The following is a 12,942-nucleotide window of genomic DNA, read 5'->3' as shown; positions in this document are numbered from 1 at the left end:
TTTAATTAAAAATGTTTTATTGTGCGGAGCATACATTATTTTCATCGAATTAGCGCAGTAATCTTAAGTCTTAATTATTAATCTATAGATCGATTATACGATTCGTTACACCTTAAAAATCGATATAAGAAATATATAATCATATATATTTATCACCGTGTACGTATATATAAATAAAAATTTCTTGTCTCGTTTTTCCTTGTCGTTGCAACTACAGAAAGGATTTTCAAACGAAAATATTACAAATCGACTAGATACTAATAATGTTGCTTCCTCTTAAAGTAAACGCGTTTCTTGATCAAAATATATTTATATATATATATATATATATATATATATGTATATGTATAATATATATATATATATATGTATATGTATAATATATATATATATATATATGTGTATAATATATATATATATATATGTATAATATATATATGTATATGTATAATATATATATATATATATATATATGCACTTTTTCTATGCATTCTTTCGTCTTTGTAGTAAAAATATTTTTTGGGCTTCATCTTTGGACGATCTTCGTTAGTCTACAATTAAAAAATAATTCGTTTCCTAACTCTGCGATAATGTTCGGGCTTTGGATTTCCTGTCATATGCCTGCATAATTGCACAGATAAAAAAATTTTAGAGTAACTAAAAATGATAAAAGATACTTTAAATATTAACAAATTAATATAATAAATTATCATAAAATTAATTAATTATAAAATTAATTATAAAATTAATTAAAAATTAATTAATATAATAAGATGCAAAAGAAATTAATTTATTATTATTTTGGATTATTTAATAAAGAATTTCAAGGATATTAGATAAAAAATTTGATTGTTTTCTTCCATCATTTTTAGTACTCCATTTTTCTTGGATAAAGTCAGATTTTTGTGATTCAGGCATATATATTGCTCGGCTAATTATCATTAGAGATAATCTCTATCGTAAGTTTGATATTGCGATCGATTCCGTTCGCTTCGTTGATTTGGCATGCACATTAAAACGTCGTTACGCTCATTCTTAACTGTACAAAATTGCAGTACATTTTCGTTCGCATTATAAAAATAAATCGTCTGTTAATTGCTAACTGGAGGACTTCGTTGCGTTTGCTTGTAATATGTTCCATTTCGTAAATAACCGTAGTTCTTTCGATACATGTAATTCATCCGTCCATGCATAAGTAAACGTAAGAGAATGCGATTTAATCAAAAGCTTCAATGATCCTCCATTACACCGACATTTCTAATAGATAATGTTAGATAATTATAAATTTATCGATAAATATTAATGTTTAATATAGCGGGTACCGAGTAAATCGTACGATTAAAACGCGCTTTGATTTGACAGTGTTCGCCTCACCGTTTGATTATGTTTGTCAAGAAAGGTACTTTGTTTTCCCCAACTTGCTCTATTTTTATATTAACACGAGCATCATCAATTTTATATCCTTTTACATTTTATATCCTTTTACATTTTATATCGAGAACATAAAATAAAAATCAAATGAAATTCTTCTCGCAATCATAAACAAGATCTTGTTTGATGCAAGAACCTCACCATCGGATATGTGTGAACTTTCGATGAATCTCTTTATAATTTCGTTAAAACTGCAGTATAATTTTATTATCCCGCCTTTAAATTTAATTTTGATAGTAGGATCAATTTAAAAATTTTCAAGTAATTCCCTTCTCTCCTCCTCCACATTTGCCATGTTTAGCCTAAAGTAAATATATGATCGAACCGTGCAGAAGTAACAAAAAGAATATTGAAAATATATAGAAAGTGCTGCTAAAAAGCATAAACTTTCGCATTTGAAAAGCATAATAATAAATAATTTTAAACAATGATTTTTAAACAAAAAAATTTACGTAGAAAGAATTTTCCAATGCCTTAAAAATTATTCTGATCAATTACGTATAAAGATATCAAATTTTTCACATGGAAACTTCATTCTCTCATTCTCAGCATAAAAAATATAATTAAAAGTTAGAAATAAAATGTACGATCAAATTTGACGTAACTCGAGTCTCACGAACTGAAGGTTAAGAGAATGGAGATGAGTCACGTCACAGTCTGACTCGATCTTTCATGTATTATTGCCAGCAATAATTATTCGATATTGCTATATTGTGAACGTTCTTGAAAATTGAAAGATCGAAACTTCAGCAAACAGAAAAATCGTTCGTCGTTGCAACATTTTTTATGTGAATTTATGTGACGGATTGCCTTGGAACGGAAGGATTAACCGGTGCTAGACTCAAGGCTTCTTTTTTCTTTTTGTTTACGCGACGTCCTACATGCAAGACGACATCCCCGGCCTTCACAGACTTGAATTCAGCGATCGCCTCGGCGTGGGTCATACCATGAAGAGGTTTCGAATTTATTGACAAAATTTCGTCCCCTGCAAGCGCAACAAATTTTGTCAAAATATATCTTAATTAAAAAAATAAGACAATATAACAGAGAGGAATCTTTCTTGTATAGAATTATATTTTTAAAAATTATCATGAAAACTGTAATCATGTAACCAGTAATTTATAAATATTTTATTTTTAAATTTTATATTTTTATTTAAAAAACTCTCAAAGATATATAAATTAATTTTTAAATTAATTTTTGCTCTCGTAAACAATAAATATATTAGTAATTTGGTACTTTATTAATAATCAGCCTAAATAAAAATCCTTTCATATATTATCAAAAAGAAAGAAAAGATTGTAAAAATATAAAAGATTGCAAAAATATTTCTTGATTTATTAAAATTGAACAATACAAAAAAAGTTAAAATATAAATATTAACTTATAAAATATGCTTTTTTTTTACTTACCTTCTTTGACAGTACCCAAGTCAGCGGCTTGACCATTGGGGAAAATAGTTTTCACATATATTCCCATATTTCCACGAGGACTGTCGGTACCGCCGACGATACTGAAGCCGAGTCCCTTATGTCCAGGACCTTTGAGAAATCTGGCAGTCAATATCGTGAAGGATGCGCCACCTTTACTCGGTCTTGGCAAGGTACAGAAACGCGACTCTTCGCCTTCGGCACCTTCATCAATGTCTTCAAGCTCCGAATCCGTGTTCAAACCTTCATCCGCATCTTGAGTACCCTAAAAAAAAAAAAAAAATTACATTGTATTCAAGTGGAAAAATAATTTTATTTTGAACCATCAATTCTTCTACGTTAAAATTTTAATTGTATACATATATTTATAATATATTTATAATTTCTCTATATAAAATTTTCATAACGATACAAATTTAACATTTACATTTAAAATTCCTAGATAAAAATGAGTTTTGTCGGAATCCACTCACTTGCCAAGTCTTCAAGTTCGCGCCCGAAGAGCTAGGGATATTCGCAACACTCCTACTATTGAGCCTCCTCGGGTGTCTTTTACCAGAACTTCTCTCCGTACCTAAACTGGTCGGTGCATCCTCCTTGTTACCACCACCAGAGCTCAACATGGCCTCGCCCGAATAATTATTCACCTGTCCGCCGACCTTAAAGTCGGTGGATCTCTTTCTGGGTGTCACTCTGGGTATGTGTATCTCCTCGAACGACGGATCCGACTGGTTCCTGATCTTCGCGTTCTGAAAATGCACGTTCTCGTACGAGTGCTCCCTGGTCTCGGAGTTGCTTCTGGCTAAGTGTCGACCCGCGTACGGACTTCCCGAGGCCAGGTCGTCTCGTTGAGCGATGCCTCGTTGAAAGCGAACATTCTCGTAAGAATGCTCGTGCACGTTGGCCTCGCGATTCTCCGAATTACTACGTTGAAGAAGAGGTCGACTCCTCGGACAGCAGGAGGACGGCGAGGACCTGGGGAACACCACGTTCTCGTAGAGATCTTTCTGCTCGTAGTTGTCCTGGGAGTAGGTGAAGCTATTGCCATTGCAATGGGGTGAATTCGGAACGCTGCTCTCCGCCAAGGTCTCTAAATTGTCATGGAAGGGATACGGTGGCAGTGATGCGGGCTCGCTCGAATCGTAACGGTTGTCCTCGAAGGTCTGACTGGAAGACGAGGTGAGCGGACTTGGCACATAGAAATTCGAGGCATTGTCCTTTTGCGGGGGGAACACTTCCGTCACGCTGAGCGCCTTCCGTTTCCTGATGCCGGCGTTTATTTTGCTAAACTTGCTGCGGAGCACATGCTGGATATCGGCTATGCCTTTCGTCGTGCCTGCAAGCATATTTTATTATGACATATATGTTCAAAATATCGTATACCAAAACACAACAACACAAAATTAATTTTTTAATTTATATTCAATTCTAAGTAATTAAATCAATAATTTTTAGTTATTATATTTTTATTGCAGGCATGTGATTTAACGTCATGAAGTATGTTACATCAACGAGACGAAATTTATTTGAATTTCGCGAGGGTGATTTCGCTTCGGATCAATACACACCTGGTAACCTCAGAGAGCTAGTCTGCAGTAGTTTCTTTGGTGAACTACCATCCTGAAGACTCTTCGCGGCCGGCGAAGCTTCCCTGCTAGCCGGTGTCGATCTCACCGCGTGTATAACCCCGTGATTCCCGCCACTCTGTATCAGCGCCTCCTGCGGCTCCGACGACTCCTGCACGGAGCATCTTCGCCGCAGCTTCCGCCAGCGCTGACTGATGCTCTTGTTCCACAGATTCAGGTCTGAAAAAAAGGCAAGAGAAAAAAAGATTACTCAGAACTCAAAATCGCCGCTCAGCATCGTCGACTCTCGCTCAACCGAAAACGTGTATCGTTTCTTAAAAAAAAAAATAAATAAAAAAAAAGATAAAAAAAACACGTCGTTCCGCTTCCCGGCCGTCAGGCCTTAACGACCGGAAACACTTATCTTTTCCCTGCGCGAGGTGGCACGACATCTTTCTATTTACGCACAGATAACGAGTCGGGCCTGACGAAAAGGCGCGTCACTGCGTAGATGGGTGTAACAGTAACAAGATAGGATACTATCGAGAACAAAACAACGATGACTTGTACTTGGATACAAGGTATACTGATCACCGATGCTCGAGTATTATTGCTTCGAAATTAAATATTTTATATTGTATTTTATGTATTAACGCGAGTTTTTTTATCATCATTCTGTTGTTTTTGTGTTTTGAACATTTGAATATAACCGATAGTATAATCTTACATTGATTAAAAAAAAAATCTGAAATTTGACACTTCAAACCTAACACGATAAATACAAAAAGATTAAATACTAAAAATTAAAAAATTAAAAAATTAAAATCTCTTTATTTTAAAAGAAAGATTCGCAAACCTTCCTTATTCTTTTACCGCTCTAAAAAAAGGATTTAAATGTTCATTACGTCAACTCACGCAGATGTATAAAATTTCAAGAGCTATCAAGGAAGGAAGCATTAGTTAAAAGCATCTCCGTCACGCGGCGTATCCTCGCCACACACGATTACGAGAGCACCGCATGTCAATTCCTCATTCCATCGCGTACATTCCACCGACTCAATTACATCTCTCGTCGTAAACCACCGTGTAATCCAATCTGTAATTACAATTCAATATGGTCTCCATGTCCTCCCCGCAGCGTCCACGTGGCCGGAAGACGACGGAACCAACCGTGAAGTGAACATCAGTTCCGCGGGGTTGAATCCCGTTTCCCTCTTCCGTCCTCTCGACGCACCCTCGACGGTGGCCTTGCGGAAAATCGGAGCATAACGCCGCAGCTCGCGCGCAGCTCGCGCGCACACCGTCACGCTGTCATGAATTATTAAAGACGACTTTCCAGCGAAGTTAGGTCAGCTTTGCCAATTAACGCGGCTATTAAAATCCGACCTCGCGCGGTCTCCCCCGATGCGCCCGATGCTCGTCGCCGCGATGCACTGATGCCGACTGCCGCTCGTCGTTATCCTGGGGACGGGATTACCGTCATCTTGTGCAAAACGCACTTTCACTTCGTATCTCCGGATGCGCCCGATTTTACGAGGCCTTTTTCGCCGCGCCGCGCCGCGTCGCGCCACGCCGACCGGACGTTGCGTTCGTTAATACTCTCTTTTGGTCACCTTATATATACATATGTGTATTTTATATATGTGTGTGTGTGTGTGTGTGTGTGTGTGTGTGTGTGTGTGTGTGTGTGTGTGTGTGTGTGTGTGTGTGTGTACAAGACCATGCACCGCTAAGCCGATCTAATTGGCTGCTTCGTTAGCGTCAGCTTACGATGAACGATGACGGATTATGACGCCATATCCAAATTTTTATATTTACCTCGAGATATTTTACGATAACGGATATCAAAGTGATGAAATTTCTCCGATTGAGAAGTCTTGAGCAAAGTAGTAGGATATCTTTTAGAACGGGATCTCATACATGAGACTCTCTTCTAGCTCTGAAATTCTTGGAATACTTTATAGAGTAGATACAGTTTGACACTTGAGCTCTGCTCTAAAAAGTTTCAAGAAAACGATGCTTTTTAAAAAAAAAAATGGGACAAAATTTAATGTCGCTCTTGGCAAAGTTTACAAGTTAGTATAATTAATATCTCGCTCATGAAACTTTTTCAATTCTCTGAGAGACCAAGGATATATTTTTTGCACTTCTTTTTAACATCTTTAAAATTGTTTGCATGTCTCATCTATATATTTATTAAGTTCACATCGCGTGACTGTCACGTTTGAACATCTTTGTTTGCGGGATAATCTAATGCAGGATCGATAAGGCAGTTTAATCCTCCGGAACAAGACAGTTCCGTTAATAAAGGTTTCTTGGGAGAGGCATAATTAACATCTGCCGGAGCTCCATGCAAATCAGTATCGATCACTGGGGAGGCTCAACTTCGCCGTCGCAGATAACGTCGTCGGAAGTTTAAATCTCCCCTGTCTCGACAGCATCCTTGACAGAATCAACTCCCGCGAGTCTCGTCTATATAATTTTCCCTGGTAAGGATTATTCCAGAAATCCAGCACTTTCCTGGGAGCATCAATTATTTTCGCAGTCCCAAAATTAATCTCGGGAGTAGTCGGTACAAATTCAGAACACTTATTCTCACGATCGTTTTTCAGCCGCGGTGTTATTTATTCATTCCTCCTTTTCCTCCTTTATTAAAATTGTTTCTCGCTCGTTTTTTCCTCTCACAGAACAAACTTGGAAAGCTTGTACTCGTGCGGTTGTATCATCATCTGCAGCTCCAGACGCAGCAGATCGGCGTAGAAGTAGAAAAAACCGACGATGTGGGCCAGCATCACGTCTCGCGGAAAAATCGCAGATCGTTTCTCGATCGAACGCACTGCTCGGGATCCATCAGGGTCAATCGATCGTCCTTCGATCCTTCGCATTCCGCTGACGCGGAACCAGATCGTCGCGATCGCAGATCGCGACTTCGTTTCCTCGATCGACGGCCGAGAGGCTTCGTTTCGTAAATCGCGGGGTCTACACCGCGCGCGGTCTCGCCGTGAACTGAAAGGCCCTCACGGTCTTCACGTTCACGTTGTCGTGACGTTAGGCGTCATACGCGTGTGCGTGTGCCGGCGTGTACACCACACGTGCGCGGCTCTCGATACCTGTATATACTTGGTGACGCCGAAAGAAAGCGTTCAATTATATAAATATAGGGATATAAATTAAGGATTTCTCTTATTCCTTTTTTTTGGAACGGAACGTCACAAACATTCTTTCGAAGCTTCGCATAAATTCCAAAATAAAAGAAACAAATTACAACTTTTGAATATTGAATATTTATGATGATAATTTTATTTATAATGTTAAGAAATATTTTTATATTAAATGTATAAAAATTACAATTAGAACAGCAGTTAAAAAACAATTACTCCGGAATAAACATCGGAGAGCAAATATTTTTGCAATTATGAGTCATAGATCGATTTGTTATTAAACATGTTGGTTAAAATTCTTCATTAATATTTTTTAACTTAATTGTAAATCTCGAGAAACTGAAACGTATGGAAGAGGGTTCTTTTTCTCAACGGTCTTTTTGTCAAGGGGCCACCGTGTACAAACTGCAGACAGATTGTGTACTGATTGTGGGATCTTTTTGGTGTGTGTTAGAGAATACGAGCAGTCTCTTTCGCTCAGAGACTCTCAAGTATTGTCCATCCATGCACCCGCACGCACACGCATACATACGCATACGCGCCTATTAATGTATATCACGGCTGCGTGCACACCCCACACATTGTTGTACTCATGTGTGCTTCATGGTCAGGGCGGGACGCATTATTTCCCATGATGGTATGAGCGTGTCTTTTGTGCACGAAACCGCACGAAGAAGAACATGTATGCTCTGAGAGGCGCTCAACGACTTTCGGACAATAATAATCGGCATCAAGAGCCAATTTCGGTTTATAACGATTAACTTCCCTCCATCCAATCTCGCTCTCCTCTCCAGAGATTAAAATATTTACGAATAAAAATAAAAGTAACTGGCGCGGAGGAGATAAGATAAAATAAAATTGCAAACTTGTACATTTTGCTTCTCGCTCATTATTTAATTACAAAAAAGATTAATAAGTATCAGAAAAAAAATTGTACACATTTTATTTAACAAAATTTGATATCTTTTTACACAAACAGCATTTATATTTCGCAACAAATATTTTTTTACATGTATCCTCTCACTCCGTGTCAAGTCTCAGCTCAAGCAGCTCAGTTGCCCTCGGTATCATTTCGTTTCGTTGGAAGATCATTCACCGGCATTATCAATTTCATAGCGGAAAGATAATCGCGCGCGAATCGCGCTCCATTTTATCGTCTTACATGCGGAGCTGGTATATATAAATAAAGCAAACGCGACCGGGAGTGACGGGGCCTGTCGGCGAGCGACGATAAACGCGCTTTAAAGAGACACGCACGCAAGTACACGCGCACGCATACGCGGCCAGCACGTGCACGCTCGCGAGCGCGAGTTACGTGCGTATGCATGACTCAAGTGACACAGCGTGCGTGAGGTCAAGCCCGGAGAATGTTTCTTCTATTGCTCATTGTGTCTCGGCGAGCCTCGACGGGTCCTGGTCCCTATGGTGCATTCGAAGTGAGTGGCCGCCCTCGATGGGAATTTGCATCGCCATTGAAAGCGGCGAAGACGAAAGCCATCAGTTTAGGCTCGTTTCAACACGAGGACAGTTTGTATTTATTATATTTCTTACTTCTTCTCTCAACATTTTTGTGCTTTTAAAGTGCTTTAATACTGAACTCGTCTCTCTATTATCCGACGAAATACCGTAATTTTTATTCGGTAATTTTTAATTTTGTATTAATTTTATAGATTTAGAAATCTCTTTTCACGGTTAAAGTTTATGCATTAACATGTGTCTAGTATATAATTGTCGTATCAAAAACGAAAAAAATTGTAAAAATTTAAATTTTTTTTACCATTTCATACTTTAATATGGTATCCAGAGTTGTCAAATTGCATGGATATTTGTTTTATATAAAAATTGTGCAGTCTGTACCTACAAAATTGATATTGCTAAACTCGAAGATTATATGAAGAAAACATTGAGTTCTTAGAATTAGGCTAGATACCTAATGTGATGATACAAAAAGTCAGTGTAAAAATGTATTCATATGCAGAAATGTATATATGAGTGTATGTATGTATGTATGTATGTATACATAAATATATCTATGTATGTTTAGATATGAATATGTGTGAATGCTCTCGTCGGAATTCGCTCGTCTGTTCAGCATCACCTTAACTTAGGATTGCCATTCGTCCTCTTTTCCCCAGACATTGTCCTTTTTTTTAGGGCGTCGAGGACGTCCGGGAGGATTTTTTGAAAGTGTCCGGGATAATTATAAGCGTTCGGGGTTTCAAGAAATCTTCTAAATATTTTGTTTTGATTCCTCTCGCATCACTCTGCATTATCAAATAGCACAGATATCACATAAAAGAGTTAAAATTTTTTAATTTTAATACCTGATAAAACTTAAACTAAATCTATAATAAAACTTTTTATTTTAAATCAAAATAGTCTGTATTTATTTAATATTCAGTTCAAATTTCTCTTTGCTCTGAATGCTAATAAAATAAATTAGATGTGAAATAATGATTCATTTACTGTTCTAATCAATTTTATTAATTTAAGCGCATTTTTGCGCATTTTTCCGGAATTGCAACCGAAATGTCCGGGATTTTTGGCTTATAAGTTCTAGTTTTGAAAATTTTAATATGGTAACCCTACCTTAACTCAACCTGTTTTTTTATTTACGAATAAAAAGTATTGTAGAAGAGTGACAGAACAGAAATATTTGTAGAGCAATATAAAAATTGAAAAAAAGTTTAACTGGGATTCTAATTTCACGGTTTAAATTACAGAAGAATTTTGAAACATGAGCGCTTTGGGAGCAAATATCGAAGTTGTACTTTCACTTTTAGGCTATTGAAAGAAGAAAAGGAACATGATTAAAAATAGCACAAAATGAAATATTCTGGAGCAGCGACAGTATACAAGAAAAACTTATCACATCATGAGCACCTCTGCGAACCCTGCCTTTAATTCCCGGCTTTCCACTTCACTTATCCCGGAAACCTGGCGTTTAAACATCGGGGCGTCATCATTTCGCTTACCTCTCGCTTCACCCTGAACTTAGACAACAAAAACATCATACCACGGTGATTAAATCGTCAGATGTGTCGATTAAATATATTGTCTCTCGTAATTAAACGATCGGCACGAAGCACAGCGCTCGCTTTTTCAGCGCAAAAGCGGCTTATTCGCGGTAAAATCAACATTTATTGTATCCTATTGCGGTTTCATGTCGGCCAGGTCAACTTGTGCATGGAAGCAACGAGAAACCGAACGACGATCATGGCGATCGGGAAACCGAGCATTCTTCTGGTACACGTCAGCGCGCAGAAAAGCAGTCGAAGAAGTGTTTCGCTCTCGAGAGTAGGAAGGAAGACGGAGACACGGGGGCGGGGGCCGGAAAAGAGGGCCCGAGGGGTACGCAGTTGCAGCGTGTAGTAGATCAACGCGAGAGGAATGCGTAAACGGTACACCGTATAAGTAGCTCCGCTCGGTCACGACCAATTCCAGAAAGGCACGCATGAGAAACGCGGCGAGGAGACGGGAAGTGGCTGCGCTGGCGAGCCTTCGAAATCCTAAGCAAAGAAATGCCACGTTGGTTCGAAAGGAATGCTCCTCATCAAATATTTAACAAGTGAAACATTTTGATAAAAAAGAAAGATACTTGAATTTGACCGTGACGATAATTTCGTTTCAATTTCGACTTTTCAAGTCGAGTCTATTTGACGAATCTTCAGCATTAATGCAACGGATTCGGGTTAACTGCAGGCAATTGCAATAATTCTACGAAAAAAAGCGATAATTTCAAAGCAAGCACGGTAGACCCTAAATTTAAATCAACGAGAAATTACAGTTATGAATTCCATCGTTTTCTTGATTCGGTTAGGGCGTCGTAAAACAATTACAAAGACGACAAAGTTCGCAGTTAACGTCGGGCCTGAGTTCCCGGTATTATGATGTTAATAGCGTTCCCTATTACCGAAGTACAACGACGGGGACAGATGGCTCACGTTCAAGGGACCTTTCGTTTCACGTTCGTGCTTCGGCAAGTTAAATTCATCCTTCACGGTCACGACAGCGTTGCGTCACTGTCCAACGTAACGAAGCTTCTTCGTCTTTCTCTCTCTTTCCCTCGCAAGCTCACCGCCCGCTTAGAAAGCGACATAATTTGCTCGTGGCTGGTATTTTTATTTCGAGCAAGGTCAATGACGCATTGGAATCGTCGTCGGTACGTTGCTCCGTCGTCGCTGATAATGATATCGCGTGTCGCGCGCAAGTTTGTCACACGTCGCGGGATTGCGAGCAAAGGCAATGGCTAAATCAGTGGGAATCGCGTGTATCGCGGGATGCACCGCGTGCTAAAAACGAGCCATAAACGGCCTACCACACGCCGCAATCCCAATGACATTCGAATTGCAATTGGCAGGCATCCAGCGTCGCTTAAACCTGACATTAATCTAATGAGCGTGCGTGTCTCACTTAATATTTAGCTTAGTTTCTAACGCAATTGATTTCTGCACTTATTTAATTTTCTTTATTTTCCTCTGAGAGCATTTTATTCTATTTATTTTATTTTTCTAATATTTCAAATATTTATTTTTTATGTGTTTTATCAATTTATTGTTTTATCAAATTATTATCTCTGAAGTGGAATCTATAAATATCAGCATGTTGAACATATGCACCGTAAAGTGATTGTAGAAAAATTTTATCAGGAAGATATCACTGTGATCTCATTTAGTTTAAACAAATTTCTCATTAACAGTTGTGAATAATAAAATAAATATTTTTGATAAAATGCATTTACGACTTTTGTTTAAGAGAAGCGCGACGTAAGTCAAACGATCATACATCAGTACATAAATCAGTAAAATTCTTCTACAAAAATAGAAGAATTAAAATAACAAAAGAAAATGAATTTCCATAAGATAGAATCTTTGCTCTGCTCTTCGTAAAAAAAGATTGTAATAAGACTCTATAAATAAATTTTCAGCGATCCGTGTCAATTCAACGTCCGATCCCTTAGTCATCAGCATGAGCTCCTTTGCGCAAGGCATACTCGGCGCGGTGACTTATACAAACTCCTTTATATTCTCATGCAAATTCGGTATTGCCGACATCGACGAGAGAAAGAAGCGAGGTTATATTGTCATCTTTTCCTGTTAGTGCTTCCAATACCTTCTACCGTCGCGCGATATTACGAGGCGCATCGCCCCGCTTCATTGTCCGCGACAGCGCGACATTTCAGCGGCGCACTTTTGTCGACGGTGCGAATTGTTCGGGATGTGTCCGCGGTATAATCGAGTAACTGTACGCAGACAATGGCCGAGGCCGCATGGTATGCATCGTTGACTCCAATTATGCGAGAGTTCTCAACTCTCGGCGCCGCGCCGCCGCCGCCGCCGCCTCCGCCGCGCCGCC

At 38.5% G+C, this 12,942-nt stretch overlaps 1 protein-coding gene across 1 annotated transcript in view; it reads right to left on the bottom strand.

Annotated features, from left to right (window-relative positions):
• The window catches only part of LOC105427337 (uncharacterized), a 32,457-nt gene continuing 19,515 nt past the window's right edge, over positions 1-12,942 (bottom strand). The window contains exons 4-7 of the mRNA XM_011639002.3: positions 4,430-4,666; positions 3,335-4,197; positions 2,844-3,126; positions 1-2,416 (exon numbers count right to left, since the gene is read on the bottom strand). Of these exons, the coding sequence (XP_011637304.2) occupies positions 2,226-2,416; positions 2,844-3,126; positions 3,335-4,197; positions 4,430-4,666 (1,574 nt within the window). The 3' untranslated portion in view covers positions 1-2,225. The remainder of the gene's footprint in view (positions 2,417-2,843; positions 3,127-3,334; positions 4,198-4,429; positions 4,667-12,942) is intronic.

Source organism: Pogonomyrmex barbatus, unplaced genomic scaffold (genome assembly GCF_055798465.1).
Source record: "Pogonomyrmex barbatus isolate J1 unplaced genomic scaffold, ASM5579846v1 scaffold1, whole genome shotgun sequence".
NCBI lineage: Eukaryota > Metazoa > Arthropoda > Insecta > Hymenoptera > Formicidae > Pogonomyrmex > Pogonomyrmex barbatus.
This window is presented reverse-complemented; position numbering and strand designations above follow the sequence as displayed.